Source organism: Mus pahari, chromosome 2 (assembly GCF_900095145.1).
Source record: "Mus pahari chromosome 2, PAHARI_EIJ_v1.1, whole genome shotgun sequence".
NCBI lineage: Eukaryota > Metazoa > Chordata > Mammalia > Rodentia > Muridae > Mus > Mus pahari.
The window spans coordinates 65,175,378-65,202,728 of NC_034591.1; the positions used below are offsets into that span (position 1 = coordinate 65,175,378).

The 27,351-nt window shown below is 37.3% G+C and overlaps 1 protein-coding gene across 1 annotated transcript in view; it reads left to right on the forward strand.

Moving 5' to 3' along the window:
• Positions 1-27,351, forward strand: part of Cntnap2 (contactin associated protein like 2) — a 2,102,194-nt gene that overhangs the window by 1,204,312 nt on the left and 870,531 nt on the right. The window contains exon 11 of the mRNA XM_029535530.1: positions 9,546-9,652. Coding sequence (XP_029391390.1) covers positions 9,546-9,652 — 107 coding nt within the window. The remainder of the gene's footprint in view (positions 1-9,545; positions 9,653-27,351) is intronic.

Below are 27,351 nucleotides of genomic sequence, written 5' to 3' on the forward strand. Positions count from 1 at the left end.
GAAGGGAAGAAGGGAAGGGAAGGGAAGGGAAGGGAAGGGAAGGGAAGGGAAGGGAAGGGAGGGAGGGAGAGAGGGAGGGAGGGAAGAAAGGAGGAAAAGAAGAAAGGAAGAAAGGAAGAAAAAGAAAGAAAGGCAGGAAGGAGGAAAGAAAACATAATAGTGCATGAACTTTCATTATTAATATCTTGCTCAAATTCATCCAGATATGCACCTAACACTTTCTTTGCCTTAGATTCAGGAAAAAAGGCCCCAAAATTTAATGAAACCCAGACAAAATTTATCATTAACTCATGGCTCTGTGTCAGGACATAACCTGTGTTGCTATAAAATTAAATTACAGATAGAACAGAATAATGTGCAATTGCTTTACAAATTCATTACATTCCTGGTTCTTTTCTTTGATCCCTTGGAGTTAGGGATAGTTGTCTTTCAAAGGTCCATCGCCACATGAAGGGGCAAGATGTGTGAGTGTGAGAACAGCGGGGCTAGGAGAGAAGGGAAAGACGGCACCACTCCACTCCACCATAGTTCTCACTTCTGTAAGGAGATTTGAGTTTGCTAACCTCACCAGCTCCATGTTTTTAAACCATACTTTGCACCATTTTAAACTGCAGAAGTTCTTTGCCTTCTCTTCATGTAGAAAAATGTTCCCTCCTTCCAGATTATCAAATCTAACCTTTATTTTAAATATTGATTTTTCCATAAATTTTTATACTTTCTTATGCTATATTTTGAGTGCTAGGCCAGGAGGCAGACATTCTGGAAGACAGAAAGATGGAAAGATTAATAAATAATAAATAAGTAAAGATGGACAGAAAAATAAATGATAAATAATGAATAGGTAATTAGGTAGGTAGGTAGATAGATAGATAGATAGATAGATAGATAGATAGATAGATAGATAGATAGATAGTAGATAGATGATAGATGAACAGACAGAGAGACAGATGGATGGATGGGTTTTAGGTGATAGATGGATCACAGAAAAATATTTGACAGAGAGAAAGAAAGAAAGAAAGAAAGAAAGAAAGAAAGAAAGAAAGAAAGAAAGAAAGAAAGAAAGAAAGAAAAATGATAGACAATAAGTGGTAGGTAAGATAACAAAAGGATAGATGATAGGTGATTGACAAATAGATCTGACTTACAACTGCATTTCACAAATAAAAGCACAGTCTCCCAAAGATAAAATGCTCTTTTTTTTGTTTCTTTACAAATCATTTTATATTGTCTGGCCAGGAGCAGGAAATTGATTGATTAAGAAGAACTTGTTGATGTTTGTTTGGGTTCAATGCAATTTAACCTGGAGACAGGTGTAGATGTTGCTGATCATACAGAATCTTCTCCTATGAGCATAATGACTGTAAGGATGTTTTATTCATAAAACCATAGGGAGCTGATTGTAAAAGAAAAAACTCTAAGTGCATTAACAAAGAAGATGAAAGTCTCTCTGGTTCATTGTAATAAAATAAAATAAAAACAATGTATAAAATAGAAAGGCCAAGATTAGGTGCTCATTTTATAAGAGTAGAATGATGAGCAGAGTTCTTCCAGAATGTATAATGGCTGGATGATATAGACCCTTGCTTGATTAGATTTTAATATAAATTTTAGGCATAATGTAGGAGCTATAATAAATATCTCTGAACTTAAGGATTTCTATAAATAAATGGTTGTTGGTAAAGCACCATCAATATAACATTAGTATCTCTAGAATATTAAGTTATATAGCAGTGGGATATTAAATTGTTCTCTAGGGTTATTAGTGTTTCTCCATATAACTTCCCCTTGAATAAAGCAGTGATATATACCTCAAAGCAAATATAACCTCAGCTAAAACTCAGGTGTAATTAATAAATAATTTTCACTATAGAAATTAACATGGAAGGGTTCCATACCCAATTATTGGAGTGCCTATGAGTCTATACTAGTCTTCAATATGCAAACATTCTCAGGGACTCTTTCATCAAAAGCTAAAATAAGATTTGGTATTTGGATGAAGAAAACAGCAATACACTCAGAATCATTTACATGGGATTGGTAAAACACAAATAAGTCAAAATAATCATCCCATGGTTTACAAAATGGTCTCAGTGCAAAAAGCAGTCTTTCCCATTTTTAAATTTAGAACTAGGCATGATAATGAGCAGCAATAAAAATCTATATGAAAATAAAAGCAAATCAAATATCTTATTATGGATGTGATCATGAGAACGAAGCAGAGAAGCATGGTAGCTGACTGGGAATCAGAACACAGACTGAACTCTATGTCAAGATGAGGTACAAAAGCCTTTATAAGAGTTGATCATCTACTATATAGGATACAAGGTTCACAGTTACATTCTGAAGTAATTCATCTTGCAAAATAAGATAAAAAGATCATTGCATGCTGTTCTAATATATCATAAAACACAAGAATATATATGAAAACAACAACAAAAACAAAATGTGGTCTTGGGAGAGATGAAAAACTAGCTTACACCCCCCCCCCAGCAGAGGGGATGATTATTTTTAATTATTTGTGTTTTACCAATCCTATGTAAATGATTCTGAGTGTATTGCTTTTCTCTTCATCCAAATACCAAACCTTATTTTAGCTTTTGAAGAAAGAGTCCCTGAGAATGTTTGCATGTTGAAGACTAGTATAGACTCATAGTCACTCTAATAATCGGGTATGGAACCCTTCCATGTTAATTCTTCTGTCTTCCTTCTTCTTGGCAATGTCTCTTACTTAGCATCCCCATGCTACTTGGCAGACAGACCTCTGCTGAAAACACTGATGCTCCTTTACCTTGTCATCCCAAAGTCATATCTCCTGACCAACCACAGGAGACTCACCAGAGAGCGTGTTAGACTTTGAGAGTCTTGGGCTCCACCCAGAGCTCAGGAATTAGATTCTTGTTTTCAAGGCCACTTCAAGTTAATCCTGCACAAGTAGAAGTTTGGAGCCCATGGCTTCAGAGTATAATGGGCTAAGGAGGTAAATGACAATGCTATCCTCTAGTAAATGCTCAGCTTTTTATTATTTGTAAGTGTGAGCATGTTTCCAGGCATCATTGAAAACAGGCTTCTGCGTTCTACAGAAACAAATGTGCCCTTAATGGCACGGCACAGGTTTTACTCGATTTTGGCAGTGCTAAGGTTTGGATAAACCAGAACAATGTGCATGCTAGGCTAAAGTTCTGTCATAGATCTTCACCCAGCCTTATTTTAACTTTTAAACAATATAGAGATAAAAACAAAAACCTTTAAAACACTTTCAAGATTACAAAGGTAATTGATTTATACTATCAGAAAAAAAAAACACTTTATTTTATGCTTGAGATAAAATTTCTTCTACTCTCTCTGGCTGATTCAGTAGGGCCCATAAACCAGAAAGCTGCCATCAACAAACAAATCTGGGACTGTTGGCTACTTCTTATACTCATGAATCCCAATTTTCTCAATGCTTTGCAATTGAAATCAAGTATAAAAATAAAAGAGATGTTTTGGGTGCAATAAAATTGCAACTGTCCTTATAACCCTGAAGTGAATTGTTGCATGCTTTCAAACAGGCTGTCTATGTTGATTCATTTTATATTAAGGAATCATACACTGGCACTTTCAAGTTGTAGCCTTTGTTTGCCTCATGTATTGGGGTACAAATAAGTTTCACTTAAACAATGCATCTAGCAAACTGCTTTCTAAATCATTTTCTTTCTTTTTTCTTGGATATTTTCTTTATTTAGATCTCAAATGTTTCCCCTTTCCAGGTATCCCCTTCAGAAACCCTCTACCCCATTCCCCCTGCCCCTGCCAATATGATGGTGCACCCCAACCCACCCACTTCTTCTCCTCCCACTGATGTCCAAAAAGCCCATCTTCTGTTGCATATGTGGCCAGCACCGTGGGTTGCTCGCTCGCTCCATGTGTATTCTTTGGTTGATGGTCCAGTCCCCGGGAGCTACCGGAGGTCTGGCCTGTTGACATGGTTGCTCTCTCCATAGGGCTGCAACATCCCTCAGCTCCTTCAGTCCCTTCTCCAAGTCCTCCATGGGGTCCCCCTGAGTTCAGTTCAATGGTTAGCTGCGAGCTTCCTCCTCTGTGTTTATCAGGCTTTGGCAGAGCCTCTAAGGAGACAGTCTTATCAGGTTTCTATCAGCAAGTACTTCCCGGCATCCACAATGATGTCCAGGAATGGTGGCTGTATATGGGAAGGATCCCTAGGTGGGGGCAGTCTCTGGATGGCCTTTCCTTCAGTCTATGCTCCACCCTTTGTCTCCATATTTCCTTCTGTGAGTATTTTGTTCACCTTTCTAAAAAGCAACCATGATATTGCTGAAGGTCTCAGTCCTCATCAGAAAGGCCTCTGCTTCTTTTCTGCCATGGACAGTAGCTAATACAAAGGTCCAGGGGCAGAGAGCAACTGATTGTGAAGATACTCAGCTATAAATGGCATACCTGTATCATATACACTACCCACAGAGTACAAGAACCACTAAAAAGATGGGAAATGGAAATATTATAAGACCCAGAAGTCAGGGAGGATTGGGGCAAAATTGTGTCTTCCAGAATAACAGGACACCTGTACTCAGAACCCCCAAGCTGCTGTTGTTACCTTGGATATATAAAAGATTCAGCCAGGTAAAATTCCAAGATAGTTGGGAAAGGAGCACATGATCTTCCTTCCACTCCTAGCTGAGGATCTATTAACAGCTGATGGCTGCTAATGGAAAGAACTGTGTCCTTCAGGTTGTGAACCTTGATACTTGACTCTGCTTTAAAGAATGGCTCCACACCCAGAAATATATAGGCAGCATTTATTGAACTCAGTGGATCATGAAGAAGAAAGAGGAAATGAAATTGGGGTAAAAGGTGAAGAGGGGGCAAGGGAAGATCTGCAGGTAGTAATATATGACCAAAACACATTGTATACATGCATGAAATCCTCAAAGAATAGATAAAAGTGTTTTAAAGAAAGCATTAGATTCTAAAGCACCTTGCCAAACTTTAACTAGAAGGACAGATCCACTTAAAAGAGTCTCAGAAAACAGGCTGTCTGGAGTGGGTAATTGCGTGTACTACCTCTTCAAGATCTCTCTGATCAGAGCAAATCGACACCTGCCAACAACGGTGCTGCATGTCCCCAGTCCTGGGCCAACGCCATCTCAAGTTGAAGCAGTCAAGTCATTTTGATTTATTTTTGATGTGAATCAAACTTTCAAGCTAGCACATGCCATGAAGAAAATTACACATTTCCCGTGGCCCACTAAAAGATGTCTTATTAGAGCAAATCTGTGTAAAAGTCTAAAATCCTAAGTAAAATTAATCTCTTTTCCTCAGACTCAAAGAGATGATCCCCCTCTGAAGTGACATTTATGTCCTTGGTGGTACAGTTTTATGGCATTTCATGCATCTTTGTCCCTGAGTCATGCTGGGCATGGATAGATACCTCACTTGGCAAAAAAAATCTAAGTAAACACACTTCACTGTGAGAACAGTTCGGAAGAGATGGATACACCAAGAAATAATTGCTAGATGACATGGTAACTGTGCATTGGATACGTGCAAGTATTTCTATGGGAATACAAGATAAGAAGCGAATGATAATTAGAATTTTATGTTAATTGTATTTTATTTCTCTTGATAACTGGTCATAACAGTTTGAAATACCCTGACAATAGATATGAAATGATATATGAATCAACTTGTTTTAGAAATTAAGTACTAGAATTTGTACAACAAGAATGTTGACTTAAAAATATATAAGTATTAATAAACAAATATTTAAAATAAAATATGAAAATCCTATTCAGTAAAAACAATTATTTAAACAAGAATCTATGATGCAAACTGGTAGGTGCAGCCAGTTCTTCATTCTCAATACTGATCATATATGTCCCATGGGGTAAAATCTGATCATATTTTTCCCAGTGACATGTGGCTCAAAGTGGTGACATTATTAAAAACCTATTTAGTTTTCAACTTGGTTTCCCTTGCTTCTCTGTCCACTTATGCACTGCCTTCCCCTGAATTAATTGTTATGATAAACTGATATAAATGACTTTAACTATCAGACTGAGCTAATATTAACCCACAAGAATTTGGAAAGTTAAATATACCATATAAAAGGGTATCTCTTTACTCAATTTCAAGGATAAGTACATCATATGTCTTCCTGTGATGTCAAGAGTCTCTGTTCACTTTCTGCCATGATGTGGAAAATGAGAGGACTACTGGTTGTCAGCACCTTCTGTGTCGGCCCATGCTGGGGGTCCTCTCTGGACAGTGACTCTGCAATGGTCATGACAAGCAAACTGGGACCACCAGACACTTGCTGATCCACTTGATTTTCATTACTTTTCTGCTGTGCTCTACCAGGACCATATTTTAACATGTTAATCATCATGTGGCATCCCATCTTTCAGATCCAGATAAAATATTCCTAACTTAGTTAAGCCCTCTAATTACCCTCTACTTTCAATTAACCTGGATTCCAAATTTCAACAACATTTTAATATCTGTTCCATGACTCATCCAAATAGTCCAGATACTTTGCCTGAATCTTACCCTGACCCCAACCCCAACTAGATTCAGAGATCACTGGAAAAGTCTCATCGCTAAAACCCAAACCATAGCAAGAAATGAAAGTGTCTTTTAAAAATAATGTGAATTTTCATTCCACCAAAGGTTGCGTTTTTGCTCATATTCTTCTCTATCCCAATAATAACTACTCTTATTTTCTCCTTTCATGATCTAGATGCTCAACTTCAAGCTTTAAATTGTGCTCGCAGCATCCATTGGATGCTTCCTGTGAGGCTCTGTACTACTCTTCTTGCCCGTTTTGTGATCATTCATAATGCATAAACTTTGATAAGCATAGTTCCTTTGTTTACTGAGCTATATGCCCTATTAATAGTGCTTTTAAGAATGGCTTATTGGACATGAAAAAGGGAGATTGAAATATATGGGCTCTGTGACTACAAGACTGTGATCAGATCTTGCAGTGAGAAGCTAATGAAATATTATGAATAAGAGTTTCCTCATAGGATGGCTTTATTTCAATTCATTGCTCAGAAACACTGAATAGATTATATGGTTTTAAATTGGGACAGGTCTTCTATTTTGAAGTGTTTCTGATTAAAATCTCAAAATTCCTATAGAATGAAAGTTTATAACAATATTCTTCCTCATAAACTGTATTTTTTTAACTTTTGAATACTGTTCAGTTTTTTTGGCATTTCATATTAAATATTTTCTTCATTTGCATTTCAAGTGCTATCCCCAAAGCCCCCTATTCCCTCCCTCCACCCTGCTTCCCAACCCACCCACTCCTGCTTCCTGGCCCTTGCATTTCCCTGTACTGGGGCATATGATTTTCGCAACACCAAGGGCCTCTCCTTCCATTGATAACCGACTAGACCATCTCCTGCTATATATGCAACTAGAGACACAGCTCTGGGGGGGGGGGTGTACTGGTTAGTTCATATCGTTGTTCCTCCTATTGGGTTGCAGTCCCCTTTAGCTCCTTGGGTACTTTCTCTAGCTCCTTCATTAGGGGCCCTGTGTTCCATCCAATAGATGACTGTGAGCATCCGCTTCTGTGTTTGCCAGGTATTGGCATAACCTCACAAGAGAGAGCTATGTATAAACTGTATCTTAATTCTCATTATAAAGAAGAAAGATATACAGAATTTGGAGTGTGGAATGGATGGGATGGGTAAGGAAATGTGGTATGAGCAGAAAGCAAAGTGTATTCGTAATGCATATTTCAACCCTAATGAGTTTAGGATAAAGGTTTTTGTGTTGTGTTTGTGTGTGCGTGTGGTTTTTTTTTTTTTTTCTTGGTTTTTCAAGACAGGGTTTCTCTGTGTAGCCCTGGCTGTCCTGGAACTCACTCTGTAGACCATGCTGGTCTTGAATTCAGAAATCCTCCTGCCTCTGCCTCCCAAGTGCTGGGATTAAAAAGTGTGCAACACACACACACACACACACACACACACACACACAGCTCAGTTTAGGATAGAGTTAAGATAAGGACTTGTTCCTTAGAAGTGGGGCCAGATATGCATACATATGTCTATAAGATTCCACTGGTTAGATTTCTAGTTCTGACTTATTACTTATTAACTTCATGATTATTATCCCCAAACTTAACGCAGTCCGTGTACACAAGGGAATTCTATTCAACTATAAAAAGGATGAGGTTCTGTCATTAGGTGATGAGATGAACTGAATTGTAGATTATTAAATAAATTAAAATAAGTCTTTCCCTGAAAGGTAGGTGCCACATAATGTGATTTTAAAAGTTGATTTCATTGAAGGTTAAAGGAAAATGATAGAGAGTAGAGCCTGAGAGGTCAGGAATGGCATGGAAAAAGTTCTTCAGTGGGCCAAGCTACATTTAGATAGGAGCAAGAAGTCCCTGTGTATGGTAACCCAGACATAAGACATAACAATTATGTTGTACATACTTCAAATCTACAAAAACGATTCTTTTAGTATTTTTCACCGTAAGTAATAAATATTTGAGACAGAGATATATTTAACCTTAATCATTATACAAAGAAAACAATATTGAAACAGTACAGTAGGCCTCAGTATACATAGTGTCCCTACTTTTATGTATCAGTTTTAAAATAAGATTTGAGGAGCTGGAGAGATGACTTGATATTTACTTATAGGAGAGTACTTACTGCTCTAGTAGAAGACCCAAGTGTGGTTCCCAGGCAGCTGTTGACCATATGTAACTGTAGTTCCAGTGAATTTTATAGCCTCTTCTGGCCTCTGTGAGAGCCTGCATTCACATAAGCATATGCATAAAAATAAATACAAATATAAAAATAAATTTTAAATTAATTATTATATATTTTAAAGTATTTACAAGGTAGATATAATTACCCAGTTTTCCAAATAAGAAAAATCAAGATTCAGCAAAATTAAGCAGTCACTATTATCTGCCTAAGAAATAGTTTTGTATGTAATTATGCTTTTCCTCCTAACTTATGCATACAAACGCTTTAAGTATGCATATGCAATAATCCAGATAGGCATAGGAGGAGATTTTTGGAAGACTCATAAACCTCTTCCTACTAGAATGGTATATTCCACTGTTGTCTTTGTGACATTATCAGAACCTCAGGAGATTATGATAAACTCATTACTAGGCACCATTCTTACTCATATTGACCTTGATAAAGATAAAGACCGAACAAGAAGTAAGATGGTCCATCTTCTATCACTCACCAAGAGGAAACCTAGTGGGTACTTTTATCCTTTGTAGAATTAAACTAAAATGAATTTGTGATATGTAAATGAACCCCTCAACTGTGTGATAGCATCTATTGTTTATTCAAAAAGGGGAAACACCAATCCTTGTGATACATCATCTTTGTGTGCCTGGCACCTTCCATCATGAATCATATTAATCTGCTTAAACTAACAAGGATTAATTGCCTCAGCAAGGCAACCTGGCATTGAAATGATAGATTGCCCAAACAGCTTGGAATTTGGCCACTCATAAATCTCATTTGCTTGTTGGTTTATTTCTGTGTCTCTTTTTCTGACAGATGTGTGCCCAATCACTGTGAGCATGGTGGGAAGTGCTCGCAAACATGGGACAGCTTCAAATGCACTTGTGATGAGACAGGGTACAGCGGGGCCACCTGCCACAACTGTGAGTGCCAATTTATCTCACTTTCATCTGGTAATTGCATGCGAATCATGGTCTTCAGCTACGCTTTACAGCATAGCAACCTGAATTACACACATCTCGCTTCACTTGATTCTGGGGGAAACAAATCCTCAAGGTTGCATTCTAATTTCACCAAAATGGTATCCTAGTTGTCAAAATATATTCTCTACTGTCTAATGAATCTAAATAGGGGCAGACACATCCAACATTCCATATGTGAAATTGGGATGCAGAAATTGGATTCACCTTTTGTGTCTAAAGCATGTGTGTCCAAAGAGATTGTTTGGGAATTGTGTTAGTGTGACGCCTCTAAGTGGGCCTCATTCATCAAGTCAGCAGAGAGAGACAGACAGGGACAGAGGATAGTTTGAACATTTAGTTTCTGGACAATGCTTGCCTCATGCTTTCACCCAAAATTTGGTTACATTATCATTAAAGTAATGTGTCAGGCAGTGGAAGAGCCCATTGGAGTTACACATAAAAATGTAAAATCCTGAGGACACAATTTTTAAAAATATTAAAGGCAAAAATGTAATATTCAAAGATTACAAATTAGAACTGTGCTGTTTCACATAGAATTATCCTGAGAAGTTAACATTAAAATATTTGAGCATTTTTAAATAATTCCCAATTCTGTCATTGTAATATTAATTTTCCAAACATGCTTAGATGTTTTATTTTGGAAAACAGATTTACCACAACAGACAGTTGAGAGAGAAGAGAGCCAGCTGTTTTCTGACGTTCTAATATGAATGTGTTTGTACACAGATGATTCTGTGTACATTAGTGTGCACAGGTACAAATGTGTATACATGCTCAGGCATGAATACACACGTGCGCATGTGTGTACATGCATGTATATAAGTACGTGTGTGAATATGCAATATGTATACATGTAGGGAAGCAGGAAAAGGAAGAGAAAATAGATATTTGATTTTGTTAATATCAAATATCAATTCTAGGACATAGAGAATCTCAAATCTAAGTTCTCTAATTATACAAATTGATTACTCTTCATTTTAGTTTAAGAGAAATGACAAGCAAAATATTCTCAGAGTAGTCTTGAGAACAGTAAAAATGCAATATAGTTCCCTATGCCTTTCCACATTGTTATTTTTAGTAATGTGAAGTAAGAAATCATGTTCAGCTGTAAGCCTAAGTTAAGAAAAGCTGTTTATAACTTATTTTTCCTCACTTATAAACTTGTCTAGTGAAATTCTAAAAACCAAGAGATAAAGACATTCATAGAAAAGCTGACATTGGAGTCAATGGAATGTCTTAGCAGGTAAGGGTGTGTGCTGTCAAACCTGTTTCATCTCTGGAACATACATGGTAGAAGGAGAAAGACAACTTCCACAAGGTTTTCATCTGAATTTCCTGGACATTCATGCATATGCACATATACACACATGCACACACCCACACACACATATGCATAACCCCCACCCATGCTGAATGAATAAAATAAATTTCAAAGGAAAAATCTAACAATAATGGGGAGATACTTAAGACTCAAAACTCATGAATAAATATTAATCATTTCATGTTCAGGGCTGGAGAGATGCCTGATGGGTCCAGAGAACTGGCTGGTTTTTCAGAGGCTCCAGGTTTTCCTTCCAGCACCCACATGGCAGTTTACAACCATCTATAACTACAATTCCAGGGGTTCTGGTGCCCCTTGGACTCTGCATACACAAAATGCACAGGCATTACCTATACATGCATGCAGAAAACCAACCATACACATAATATTAAAATGAATAAATATTTAAAATCAGAGATTCATCATATATAAAGTACTTGGCCCAGAAAAATCATAAATAAAAGCAATAATGAAATTACTTAAAAAGAAATTACAACTAAAGTTGTTTCCAATCAACCTTCTCTAAAAGTTGACTTTCAGTAGAATTCACTATATAAAATGTGATCTACAACTAAGTAACTTTGGTCAAGACAGGAACTTTCCTTTTACCCACAAATTTCATGTAGCTATTTATAAACATCCAGTTTAATCATGAGTTGTTTTTGTTTGTAATTCTATCTACACTCAAAGAGCAAGAAATTGATCATTTTGATAAATGCCTACTCTCTTGTTGATTGTTTGACATTGAATTAAAAACCAATGATTTTTGAAATAGTGGCTCCTATCACTAAAGACCAATTTTATAAATACATACTATTAACTGAATAATTTAATTTGATTTCTGAGAGTAATAACTCCAAGTCAGAATGATGTAGAATGAATGGCCATTTCCAAGAGAAAAATTACCTTATGTGTCATGTTATGGTACTCTATCCTGCTAGTCTCCATGTCTTGGTACACTATCCTGCTAGCCCCAATGTCTGAGTACTCCATTCTGTCGTTTCCATGTCATGCTATGCCATCTTTCTTGTACCATATCTTGGTACTCAATTCTTCTAGCCCCCATGTCTCGGGGTTCTTTCTTACTGCTCTTCATACAGTGAGTATCTTGAATACTTGAATATGCAGTTAATGTACAAGTCGAAGTTAACAAGCCAATTTTCCTTCTTCAAGAGAGTTTTTGTTTGGAATCGTTTATCTTGTGTGCCACTGAAAGATAACACACACACACACACACACACACACATATATATATATGCCTTGTTATTAACTTTTATTTTTCCAGATCATAGAATTTGTGTATATATATATATATATGCCTAATACTCCTACTCAGGACTAATCAAAAATTGAGAACCAGAAAATGGTATTTGTCATCAGTTATGTACTGAATGGACAATTTTGAGTTACTACTAAGTCCATGTCATGCTGTGTGTCCATCTAGAAAGTCATGGGATTTCTCATGAGACTTACTTATTCCTTTAAACTAAAGGATTGCTTGAAGTCACTCCTATTTCTCAAGGCCAGCATGCTGACATTCAACCTGCTTATTCTGAGCCCTGTGACTCAGAATTTTAATCTCTTCGAAGTACAAATTGAGCATTGATGACCCACAGTAGAACTAAAATGAAACTAAATATTTGGTGGGTTCAGCACTTTACAATTAGTCTACAAGAGCATTTTAGCTCATTTTCTATACTAGTCTTGGTTTGATGAGGGAAACAGAGGAATTTCCTGTGTAAGAAAGTTGTAATCTAGCCTTTGTACCTGGTCACATATCTGGCTTGTAACTCTATCACTTACTATTGCGTCCTTGGATGCTTAAGCTCTTTGAGCATCCTGTGCTTATTGGTGAAATGCCTGAATTCACAAACTTAGCAAGATTGACTAGGATGGCACCTGGGGACTAGGAAGCTTGGCCACTCCACTCTCAGTCCCCAGTGTCTTTCATTTCACTAGTTCCCAAAGGAGTGAGCTTTGCTTTGAACCTCTGTTCATCCAGATCACACAAATTGTCCTTCATTTCATGTTGCTGTTTATCATTGTTATCTCTGTGGCAGATTGGGGTTTGCCACACGTGATTGGTTGTAACATCATCTTTCCCCACCAGAAGAATTAAGGGTCTTGAAAGTAATCTGGATCCCTCTTACACGTGAGGGTTTGTTTACTCCTCAATATTACTGCTTTTCAGGAAGACGTACATAGGGTCCAGTAGGTTGTCATCATCACACTACTTCCTTGGGGTCAGAAGTCCATTCTAGAAATGCTGAGACCATGGGACACAAGAAGCCGGATTTTTGTGAACCAACAGCAAAATGAAATAGTTTGTGACAAATATCAAATACAATCAATTCTTACTGTTGTATATTGTAATAATTTATCTGAAGATGCTCCATTATTAGTGAGTTTTCTATGAACTACACATCAGTAATGTGGACTGAAATCCCCAAGAAAGGAGTCAGAGGATGCCTGATGTGTCTGTTGGCCTGTTGGTATAGCACTGACTTATCTGTATTTCTCCCTCTCTAAATTACAAGAATGTATGCAACAAAACTCTGCACTTCCAGCTGTGGCTTTCCTCTAATAGCTCTCCATAAACACACTTCAGATGTCTCCAGGCTTCCTTCCCAGTACTCCTCAGGCTCCTTAGGACCTAATTATCACCTCATTTTTCCACATGTGTTTCTTAAACTTTCAAAATTGTGGTCCTTATTTACATAAATTAAATTCAAGAAGCTATCCCTTTTCTGGGGTTTATTTTTTTCCCTCATACTGCTGTGCTACTTGGTGTTCTCTTAGGAATCAATGACACTCTGTATTTTATGGTCATTATATGGAATTGCATTTACTTCCCAGACTATCTATTATCATGTGGAAACTTTAGGCTGTGCATGAAGTACAGGGCGGTGAAATAATCTGAGCACTTGACAAAGATAAGCCATGTTTGGGAATAGAAATGGTTAAGCACGTTTGAATGCTAGATATGTATTCTGAGATACAATGTTTTTATACTGCTGTTTATTAAGGGATTGATAGTGTCCCAGAAGTACAGACACATTACTGTTGTGAAAGAAATAAAAGACAAATGAGGTAAATTGCATAGGTCCTTTACAATTTTAAAATTGTGACATTTCAGACCTCAGAAATCCTTTAAAAGGCAATAGTTTCTCAGGCTGCTGCACACCTGCATATAAAATCTTTCCCAACAAGTGTGTTGCTAAGGAGAATATGATGTGTATATGGCAACTATTCCACACGTCTGGAAGAACATATTCAAAGTCCACATATTTGTAAAAGTGAGTCATACTGCACTGTACATCCATACTATTTTGTTTATAATCTATTATACTTAAATGTAATTTTATTTACAGCATAATATTTCAAATGACTGTAACCTTACCTGCATCAGTCACATTAACTTAGAGCACAGTCTTATTTACTGACACTGAGGTACCTGGGACTTTTGGCCATCAGGAACTTAAATAGTCTTGGAATCAGTGGTGACAACTTAGAGTATTGCTATAAAAGCAAGCAGTCATTGAGAGACTTGCTATATTTTAAAATAAAATGTAGATGTTTGTTCTTCCAAATTGGATTAGTTTCCTCAGCTACCAGTACATCAGCTGGATAAGGTCCTATTCAGTGTGGCTGTGCCTATGGAAGCCTAGATTTATACTATGATTTCTACTAGAGTTCTCCTTTTCATTTGCAAGTTGTATATGCCCAACCTTCAGTTTATTCCTGGCTCATGCCACCGTCCAGTTGAATGGCTATTGCAGCTCCCCCTCTCTGCATTGCTGGGCACATTTCTCATCTTCCTCTGGATCTCAGGTTAGCACTCAATGCCTTAGAGACACTGGATGAAACTACTTTGTGCTAAGATATATAGCATCTTTGAGTGGGAATGTTGCCTTTATGTTGTTCTTTATTAATAATACGCTTCTCTTCATTAAGACTATAATCCCTGGAATAAGGAGGTATTAGGTTTTGTCTACAATTTTACTTATAATGCATTTATTATAACATCATGTATGTGTGTTAGGTGGATATGCTCTGGACATAAAGAATGCATAAAGAATCTGAGAACATGAAAAGCATCTAAGGGTTGTTTTGAAAGCCAGTTCACTTTATGCAAAGTTCAGAAGGTAGCCAAACTACAAAAGTGAGTAAAATAAAATGTGAAAAAGTGAGAGAAAAGTGGAGAAAAGGATAGGAAATGTGGATGAATGGATGACAGGAGGGAATCGGTGACAAGGATTACAGAAATAGCCTGGATATTAAATCACCATGAGAACTCACACAGAGGACTTCAATATGTCATCAAATGAGCCTATGCTTTTGAAATGACTTTTGAACAGAATACCATGGCACATCATAACTTTATTTCCATTCACTCAAACAATTATAGGGCGCTGAGCAGCAAGCTACAATGCAGCAAAGACATGGAGTTTAACTCAAAGAGTATGGGGAACTACTGTGCTGTCTGAGAGCAGAGCGACACCAAATTAGGCACAGGCAGATTGAAACATGCTCACAGTCTCATGTATGACAAAAGCTTGCTTTAAACTTGGTGCAATTAGAATGTAATGAACATCACATTAGACTTTAGATTTATCACATAGTATTGTGTATGTATCCTTGACGTGGACAAGTCACAGATGGGGAAAAGCCCAAGAAAATTGTGAGCTCTTGAGTTCTTGAAAAAGTGGTCCACCTTAGATTTTCCAGCTGCTGAACTTCAGCTCTGAGACATGACCATCTGATACACTTTACAAAATTACTTTCTCCGTGTGTTCTTGGCATGTGGTGGTAGATTTCACTCATCCCCCATACATGGAAAGGCCAGGTCTGCCAATATCTCCATGAGCAGCATTAAAATTAAATGTGTCAGATTTGATCCTACCTCCAACCTCAAATAGACTATGACACCTAGGCTTTGTGGATTTATTTCTCTGAATTTCAATTTCCTTTTGGACATTTAGTGAAGTATTGTTCATTTGAGATGAGATCTGCTTGCCCAGGTTGGCCACAAACTCAAGGTCCTCCAGCCTCAGCCTTCCAAATGAGAGAATTTCAAGTGTCAGCCATATTATTTGTTGTTACATTGTTTTTTTCTAATTTAATGCCTAGGTATGCATGTATACACATACATACTCATAATGAATATGTATATGTATATATATATATATATATATATATCGACATAAATACATAAATATATTTTGTTAAGTTTAGTAAGAAAGGTAATCACATAATTAAATTTAAATTTCATTGTGATGTGTTCATTCTTCATAGTGAAGGACTTCATAACAACTTTTCATGCAAGTGAATTCATTTATGTAATCACCTCCTATATGATCCCCTTTCTTTATATGATCTCACTATTCTTGATCTCCTACTCTTGCTTTTATTTTCATGTTATATGTACACACACACACACACACACAAACACATACACTCATACACACACAAATACATACAAAATACATATAATAGTGTATATATGTAATATATGCCTACCTGCTTTCTGCATCTGGTTTAACTTGCTTTTGCTTTATGGTTGATTCAAAGTTCAGTGTGTGTATGTACGTGTATGTGTGCATGTGTGTGTGTGTGACATTTCCTTTATCTGTTTATCTGTTGCCAGAAACCTGTGAGATTCTGTACCTTGACTCTTAAACATAAATGTGCACCTGCTGGCATGAATGGGGAAGGGGGTGAAGTGTTGGCATGAATGCGAATCAGTACAGTTACTATGAAAACGGTTTTGAAGGATCTTAAGGAAAACAAACCTAGAGCTGCTGTATGATCCATAAATACATTCTAATTTTTAAAAAAATTGTCTCAAAAACAGATAGCCAAAGTCTGCATAGATTCTAAATTGCATGAGGATAAAAGTTACACAGATAGAGTCCTAGCTCAGTAAGTTCCCCTGGTTTGCAAACCAGTCAGTCTCAAGGGAAGAATCGTAGGTTGTCTCAATATTGAAGCTAATGTCCTCTGAAAGCATGAAAGACATCCTTAGCTAATAAAAATGCTATACTGGCCAATATACACATATAGGTTGAAACCATTCCTGTTAATCCTGACTTGGAATTAAGTAGCTAGATTTTGCTTATCAGTTATCCAGCGAATACTACCATATTCTTTTCATTTGCCTTCCATTCCATTAGACACTGTAACCCACTTCAGATGGTACTTGTGTCCCTGTTATTAAACACAGCTGCAGGAGCACGCATCCCTACCAAGCTCATCAGTATATTGCAGCTGAGTGTTTTCCTACCTGGAGTGCAGAAGGGTGGAGCTGCCATGAAAATTAAACAACACCGTCCACAGAGGGCCATGATTTCAGTAGAATAAAATGCTTAAAATGTTAACTCATCCCCACAGTTGCATTGTTGGTTAAGAACTATGGATAAATTAAATCATACACTTGTTTTTATGGTATGGGTTGTTTCTTTCCATTTTTACAAAATGCTATAAACACAGAGACCCAAAGAGGAGGAAAATATTTAATGTTTATTATTTATTTTTCCAATTTTAAGTTATTTGTATTACATCTTAGATTTTGTTTTCTAATTATTTATATTTGTTTTAATATCCTCTTAGTAAATAGACACTGAATCAGAGTTAGAGGAAGGAAACACAGCATAATACCAGAGATTTAAGCTTTCCATAGACTATGTACAGTTGAAATTTGAGTAAGTAACCTGGGGAGTTCAGTCATAAGGCCAATGACATGGTTAAGTGTCATTTAAAAGCATCAGGTCCTGAGTTCAGATCTCTAGAACCAACATCGAGAGCCAGATGTACCTCTCATCCTGGTCTTGGTAACAAAGTGTATATCTGGAGCTTTCTGGTCAGCCAGTCCTATCAAATTGGTGGACTCCATGTTCAGCATGTCTCAAAAATAAGGTAAAGAACAATAGAAGAAAGCAACTGACATCAACATCTGGCCTTTATAATCTTGTATACAAACATGTGAACATACACCCACACACCTGCACACACACACACACACACACACATACAAACACATGCAAAACTTTAAAATGTGGTACTGAACCCTTGCTGAGTTTCATATGTTCTCCAGCCCAAAAGCTCATTTTCTCGTTGAAGGTGAAGCACTTGGGTAGAGGAAAACAATGACAAGCGGTGTCTCTCGCCAAAATCACACTTATTACAAAACAAGGCACTCACCTTAAAGTCTTTTCCCCACCTTGTCACCTGATATCTACAGCTAATAAGAGTGGAAGGAAGTGGGAGTGTGCCATCCTTACAGAGTGTCAGAGGGCAGTCTCAGGGCCATTCTGCCTTTCAGATACTGCCAAATAAATCACACTGGATTAAAATAGTGCAGGTTGTTTGCAGAAACACAGCCCAAGGACCATTCCCTTGTTAAGGCACGCAAATTTCAAGTTAATCCCTTTCTTTATCCTTTGCTTTGGAACTCTGGCTAATATTAAACATTGAGAGAAATGATTTAATTTCAGTTGTACAAAAAAACTGTGGAAGTCTCAAAAATATGTTTTTCCCTCTTTGAGCTTTAGAAAAGAAAACATTGATCTACAAATGCATATTAAAAAGCATGGGGTGACAGGCTGCTATCCTGTGAGCCTTTCTCAGGATAAGAAGTGCTAGAGTTGGGACTGGAGGTAGTTGGCAGTGTTCACTAGATGTTCCTATAGTTTGAATCTCAGTAACTATCTTACTCAAGGATCCAGGAGTAAAGAACTGTGCTCTGTATATATATTATACACAAGAAAGAAATACAAAATTCCCATCTCTGCATATTTGTTAAGTTAGCTTGTGAGAAAAAGAATAGAAAGCAGGCTTAATAGAAATAGTTTAATATGAGTAAAGGCAAGGAAACTGAGAGGGTTTATACTGCTCAAGGAGTGAGAATTTAAACTGATAATAGCATGGATCCTGCCCTAAGTCTTTATTATCCTCACTCAAATCAAATTCTCTTTATTTCTATGTTCATGTTAGCCAACCTTTCCATATATAGATTTATTTATTCATTGGGAATCCCATGCATGTATACAGTGTAGTTTGATTATATCCACACTGTCACCCCTCCAACTTCTCCAAAATAGCTGTCCCTCTGTGCCTCCCTTCCAAATTCATATATACTTTTTGTAAAATTTTAAACACTGTTCCTGTGCCCTGTGTGCTCCTGGCCAGTACCACTTTGTACAGTTATTGAAGAGAAAGTGGAACACATATATCTCTCAACAGAGGAATGGATACAGAAAATATGGTACATTTATACAATGGAGTACCACTCAGCTATTAAAAACAATTAGGCAAATGGATGGAACTAGAAAATACCATCCTGAGTGAGGTAACCTAATCACAAAAGAAAACACATGGTATGTGCTTACTGATAAGTGGATATTAGCCCAGGAGTTCAGAATACCCAAGATATAATCCTCAAAACACATAAATCTCCAGAAGTAGGAAGACCAAAGTGTGGATACTTCGACCCTTCTTAGAAGGGGGAACAAAATACCCATGGAAGGAGTTACAGAGACAAAGTGTGGAGCAGAGACTGAAGGAAAGGACATCCAGAGACTGTACCACCTGGGGATCCATCCCATATACAGCTACCAAACCCAGACACTATTGTGGATGCCAAAAGAGCTTGCTGACAGGAGTCTGGTATAGCTGTCTCCTGATAGGCTTTGCCAGTGCCTGACAAATACCGAAGTGGGTGCTCACAGCCATCCATTGGATGGAGCACAGAGTCCCCAATGGAGGAGCTAGAGAAAGGACCCAAGGGGCCAGAGGGGTTTGTATCCCCATAGGATACAAACTCTCAGGAGAGAGCTCCCCAAAGAGTACACATGGAGGGACCCATGGCTTCAGCCACATATGTAGCAGGGGATAGCCTTGTAGGACATCAATAGAAGAGGCCCTTAGTCCTGTGAAGACTCTATGCCCCAGTGTAGGGGAATGCCAGGACAGGGAAGCAGAAGTGTGTGGATTGGTGAGCAGGGCAAAGGAAGATGGGGTAGGGGATTTTCAGAGGGGAAATTAGGTAAGGGGATATTATTTGAAATGTAAATAAAGAAAATATCAAATAAATAAATAAATAAATTTAAATAAAACCTTAAACACGTTGAATCTAATTTAATTAGTGGTACCAGTATGGCATGTATATGGGTTTAGGCCATTCACTGGAGCATAGACAACTTATAAGAAGCTATACCCTTCAGGAAATATAAGATACTCTCAGCAGCCATCAACTGCCAATAGCTCCTTGCCTAAAGATGTGGCTGTGTGAACCCCTCCCCAGCTATATTAGAATTTTGAGTGGCATGATCTTGTACAGGGATTATGCAAGCAACCACAGATGACTGTGGGTTCATGTGTGTGATAGCTCTGCCATGGCTAGAGAACACAGCTTCTTTCTCGTCCTTCAAAACCTATGGCTATTAAAAGCAGTCTGTTTCCTCTTTCAAAATGATTCCTGAGCCTTGACGCTACCAACTTTTTATTGCAACTCTTTCACAAAATTAGTGTTCATAATTATCATACTTCATAGATGTTTGCAATTTGTTCAGTAATTGTATGCATTTGTTTGGTACACAGCATGCTAGGAAAATACAGAAAGCTAGGCAAATATGCTTCTTATAAAGTTGAAAAGGCAGTTACAAAAGAAAAATATCATAAGAAAGAATTTTAATATGCTATTAGAAGATAGAAAATATTTGTTCATAGGCGAAACTGGTATAAACAGAAATACCCATGAGAACATGAACATAGGCCAAGATGACTGAAAAGCTATTCAAGGAAGAAAAGAAAGGTGAGGTATGTTCCTTCCAGGGATCTCCTCCAGAGAAATAGGACTAATCGTAAAATATCTAATTTTTATTTAATTATTTGCTTAATTACTTAATTATTATTTGATTAATTTATAATTAAATAATCTCAATGGTTTGTGAGAGATTCTTTGCCTCTTGTATACCTCAGTAGCTCATACCTGGACAAAGTGGGAAAAATGACACCACAGAAATTGACAAGCTTTGAGTATGATGAGTAGAGCTGGTTTACCAGGATGCTGATGCCCTGTAAGAACAGTTGTATGTGTCTATCAATAGTATACTTAGGGTTGCCGGTGAAGTGTAAACCATACAGTTAGTATCTCCATGGTAGAGACATGGGTCCCATAAAGGGACAACAAATGCGCAGATGAGCAGGAGGATGAATAGCTGGGGAATAATACTCTTTCAGTATCTGAGCATCCAAGGTTGATCTGGATGGGCTTCCTCTTCAGCTGTACTCTCACTGTTTTCTGGGCTACTCTTCATCTTGCCTCTTATCACTGGGTGCCTTAGTAATCCATATCTTTCTCTCTCCTATGTCCCATTTCCTTAGCTTCTATTACAACTTACAATTTTACGGCTATATATTTCCAGGCTAGAAGGTTCCCCCTAACCCAGCACATCATTAAAATGTCATTATGTTTCCCTTTTGAATTATGGTACAAATTTTTATTTTTACTACTTAACAGTCATATGACCTATGACAGAGTGTTAAACTTCCCTGTGGTCATTAATAAAATTGAGATGGACACACACACACACACACACACACACACACACTGATGACTTTGAAATGACTTTTGATCACTCACTTATACCCTAAAATAACTTATAATCTTTAGAAGAAAACATATGTTCTTTTTTCTGAATTATTATTATTATTATTATTATTATTATTATTATTATTATTTTCTTTATTTATATTTCAAATGCTATCCCGAAAGTTCCCTATAACCCCCCCCACCCCTGCTCCCCTACCCACCCACTCCCACTACTTGGCCCAGGCCTTCCCTTGTGCTGGGTCATATAAAGTTTGCCAAGACCAAGGGGCCTCTATTCCCAGTGATGGTCGATTAGGCCATCTTCTGCTACATATGCAGCTAGAGACACAGCTCAGGGGGTACTGGTTAGTTCATATTTTTGTTCCACTTGGTATTAAGGATTCCCCACAACAGGTTGGGGTTCTTACTCATTTATGACATAAGTAGTAACTAGGTGAGGCATCTAAATATACTTAGATGACATTGAAAAGGGGTGAGGTTACTTGATGTCACTTCAATAGTCTTCATTTAATTTACTGAAAGTACATTTATTTTTAATCCTTTAAAAAGCTGTACCAAAATGCTAAGCCTATCAGCTTTACTCTTAATAAACAAAATTAATTCTAAGGATGTTTTCAATTGTTTATCAAAATCTGACAGGAGAGGATTTCCTCTTGGCATCTCTTGTAGCTGAGAATCAGGTATGCCATGTTTATATTCCACCACAATAATACTTGAGTTTGTAGAGAAACTGTGTGTTAACAGATTTTACACTTTTAACCATTTGCATGAGAAAAATCTGAAGACTGAGATCCTATTTCCTTTTTTCATAGATGTTTTACAAATTCCAGGTAAACATTAAGGTGTTTCTGGTGCATTATCTCTTTCTCTCTACTTTTTATTGATCTAAAAACAATGCCCAGGAAGATCGGTAGTACTTCTTGTAATTTACAATGAATCATTTTATTTACATAAACAACATACTCCTAATGTGTTCAGTGAAAATATAAACAAGTACCCGGTTTTAATTTCTTTAACAGAAACAAAATTGCCTTTTAGTATGAATTTCAAGAAAATTTTAAGGCTTCACATCTGAATTTTTTTTGCCTTTGGCATCTTTCAATTATGTTAAACATTGGATTTGAAATTTATTTAACTTGGCCAGATAAAGGTGACATGCTGTAAGTAGATACGGATTTGGCTAAAGAATTTAAGCTTATTTTCGAGTAAAATGACTCAATAACTTGTAGTCCCTCAACCTTCCCATATGATTTCCATCCAAAGTGCTCACAGTAGCTGCTGTTTGTAAAATAAGCCTCCTCTACTCTTCAAAGACTGCTTTTTGTCATCACAGATGCCAACACCAAATGCCAGACATTATTGGCATCTACAAAATTGCTGTCATTGCTCATTAGCAGGCATCAAAATGTCTTAATAGCACTCTCTGTCATTATCTGAGTCTGTTGAGATATCAATGAAACACATCTCTCTTGCCAAGGCATGAGTGACTTTCACTATGCTGCTTAGGACAGAGCTAGGCTGTCCAATTGGACTACACATAGAAACTGTGGGAAGAGGAAATTCTTTCTATCTACCTGACAGCATGGAACTCATTGCTTTAGCAGAGGCAGTGTGTATGTTTTGCTGAATGGTTAACTGTCACCCAGTGATTCCACAGAGGGAATAGCCAAGCATCTAATGTAAAATGTTTCCTGACTCAGAAGTGTCACACATAAAGGCTTCATTAAAATCTGAGGGACATTTATATGAACATCACAAATTAATAAAACCTGAGTTTCAGTAGCCCAGATGGGTTGACGTACAAGTTTCTACACTATCCGAAGGTAGATGAGTAGTGAAAACCTTAATAATTCGTTATTTAAAATGATATATTTTTACATTGCATAATGCATTTAAGCAGATTGTAACTATAAGGAAAATAAGAGAAAGCCCCAGGACCGTCCAGTGGGTAAGGTTCTTTTTTTTCTTTTATTTCTGTCATTCTTTTTTTTTTCATTTTTATTATTATTATTTTCTTTATCTACATTTCAAATGCTATCCCGAAAGTTCCCTATACTCCCCACCCCTGCTCCCCTACCCACCCACTCCCACTTCTTGGCCCTGGCCTTCCCCTGTGCTGGGTCATATAAAGTTTGCAAGACTAAGGGGTCTCTCTTCCCAATGACGGCCGATTAGGCCATCTTCTGCTACATATGCAGCTAGAGACACGAGCTCTGGGGGTACTGGTTAGTTCATATTGTTGTTCCACCTACAGGGTTGCAGGCCCCTTCAGCTCCTTGGGTACTTTCTCTAGCTCCTCTGTGTTTGCCAGGCACTGGCATAGCCTCACAAGAGGCCACTATATCAGGGTCCCTTCAGCAGAATCTTGCTGGCATGTGCATTAGTATCTGGGTTTGGTGGCTGATGATGGGATGGATCCCCGGATGGGGTAGTCTCTGAATAGTCCATCCTTTCATCTTANCTCTAAATTTTGTCTCTGTATTTATATCCTTTCATGGATATTTTGTTCCTTATTCTAAGGAGGAATGAAGTATCCACACGATGGTCATCCTTCTTGGTTTCTTGTGTTTTGCAAAATGTATCTTGGGTATTCTAAGTTTCTTAAGTGTCAGCTCTCTATTGTTCATGAAGGAACAACCAAAATTACTCATTATCAACTAAGTGAAGTGGAATACTCTAGCTAATGGTACTTGATATTTGACTGTCTGTGCAATCTGTGATCACTACACCTAAGAAATAGTGTTAAGAATGGCTCTTTGCACATGACCATGCAGCCAATTAGGCACAAGGCACCATGCCAAATGGAATGGAAGAGAAAGGGACGGGAATGAAGCCAAAGCAGTGACTGGCAAGTGACTGTGATTCCCCCAACTGCTATAGCTTCTGCTTATTTCAGTTGCCATAGTTACAGATAAACATTTATCCCAGCTCTGAAACATTTGCTTTATCTCAATGTCACTTCTACAACACTATGGCAGAGATCCTTTTTACTAAACTGTGTGTACATAGTTTCCATGATCAATCTTAATGGCCAATTTTATGAGATCTGTAATATCCTGGGAGGCAGGCCTCTGTACATGTCTATAGGATTTTATTTTAATTAGATCAATGTAGGTGATAATGTGATCTGTCCACTCTGGGTAACATCTTTCCCTTGAATTCCTCTGCACTAATGGATCGTACCCTGGAGCTGTGAGCCAAAATGAGCCCCCCCCTTAAGTTATTTTTCTCAGGTATATTGTTTTCAAAACAGTAAGAAATAGGATTAATCCAATAAGCCAGATTTTAAATCAAACACGAAGTTTGGAAATAAACATTATGATAAAACTTATTTGTAGGGTAGAGGTAATATCAAAGGGAATTTTCCTGAAAATTATTTGTTTGATATCACCTATCACTGAAGATGTTTAGTAGAAAAAAACTTCCCAGTGTCTCCTGTACATAGAGATTAGAAGTTGAAGAACAAAATCTCAAAGATTAATTTATGATTCTTTGAATGGGATTGACATTGAGTATTTTCATGTTTAAAAGCCATATGTATTTTCAGCTGGGGAGATAGCTTAGTGGGTAAATACGAGGATTTGAGTCCCCAGAAATCATGGTTAAAAAGGTGGACATGGTAAGAAGTGCTTGCTGACAAGAGCCTGCTATGACTGTCTCCTGAGAGGCTCTGCCATAGCCTGACTGATACAGATACAGATGCTTGCAGCCAACCATCATACTGAGCACAGGTACCTGAATGGAGGAGTTAGATGAAGGACTGAAGGTGCCAAAGGAATTTGCAACCCCATAGGAAGAACGACAATATCAACCACCCAAAACCCCCACCCTGAGAACTGCCAGTAACTAAACCACCAACCAATGAATACACATGGAAGGACCCATGACTCCAGCTGCATATGGAGCAGAGGATGGCCTTATCTGCCATCACAGGGAGGGAAGGCCTTTGGTCCTGTGAAGGTTTGATGTCCCAGTGTAGGGGAATGCTAGTGCCGTGAAGTGAAGTGAAAGTGAGTGGGTGGGTGGGGGCACTCATAGAAGTAGAGGGAAGGAGGTTAGGATGGGGGGGGGGAGTTGGAGGGGAAACTAAGGAGGAGGATAACATTTTGAAATGTAGGTAAATAACCAATTAAAAAATTAAAAAACAAACAAAACAAAATAATAAACTTGTTTTATTCTGAGGTTGACATGTTCTTTTTCAAATTGTCCCACTAGACAATCTTTGCCACTGGACTGGGTAGATTTTACTTATTGCATTGCTTTTTGTTTTGTTTTGTTGGTTGGTTTTTCCCTACCTCAAATCACAATTTATATTGTTATAAAATGGCTGAAAATAAATTCCTTTAGACCGAGAAAAAAATTTTCTTATGTGTACAGCTTTGAAACATGAACTTAATAGCAAGCTACTCAATTTCCATTTGTTTAATATAAATTATGTGATATAAACTATAAGGAAATCATTTAAATTTTTATTGTAAATTTTCTGGTATTCAATATAGTAGTATGGTGTAAGCACTAGATTTCAAAGACTATATTTTTAACAATTCTAAAAAAGCATATATATATATGTACACATCTATTTGTAATATGTATATTTTCATCATGTAGTTAATTTTGTTTATATTTTTGTTTATGTTATTTAATGAAATAATAAACATATTTTATACTGAACAGAGATAAATTATAGGGCAATTAATTTGTTTTAATCTAGGTACATTTAGAAAAAGACATAAAGGTACTTAATTATTGTTAGTCAATCCAGGGATAATAAAATAAAAAAATAAGCTGTAAAACTTCAAACTGTAATTGAGATCACATACAACTTATTTACAGTACTAAAAACTAATTTAGAGGGACTCTGAATTCAGTTTAAATAGGAACTTAAAATGTAATTTCCTGTTCCTCCTGCTATCACTTGTGGTTCTAAGGTACCCTCTTTGAAAGCAGGATAGATGAGTGCCAGATCTTAACAACTCATACCACCCTTGGTTGCTCATGCATGGACTGGTTTATCCACCCTATGGTTTATCAACATCCATATAACATGTGGGGATCAAAATGCAAAATTAATCTATAATAAGCTACCATTTTCATGCTGGGATCATTTAGACTGCAGCAGTCATCCCATTTGTTAGTTTGGGATAACTGTGTTTTCTTAATTAGGGAGTCCAGTGAAAAACAGGCTTGAAACTGGAGACTCTGCTGCTAAAAAGTACAACAAATACACCACTGATTATTAGAATGATGAACTTATTGTCCATACACTCATACAAAATGACAACAAACCTACAGATATAAAGGAGCAAATCATTAGTTAATATACCGAACAACTTACTTACTAATGGTGTGATATATTAAGGTTAGAAGGTGTATGCTGTTAAAAAACAAAGTAAGCAGAGAAATTACCCAAGGAACTGAAGGGGTCTGCAACCCTATAGGTGGAACAACAATATGAACTAACCAGCACCCTCAGAGCTCGTGTCTCTAGCTGCATATATAGCAGAAGATGGCCTAGTCAGCCATCATTGGGAAGAGAGGTCCCTTGGTCTTGCAAATTTTATATGCCCCATACAGGGGAATGCCAGGGCCAAGAAGTGGAAGTGAGTGGGTGAGGGAGCAGGGTGGGGGGAGGTTATAGGGGACTTTGGGGATAGCATTTGAAATGTAAATGAAGAAAATATCTAATAAATTTTTTAAAAAGTAAGC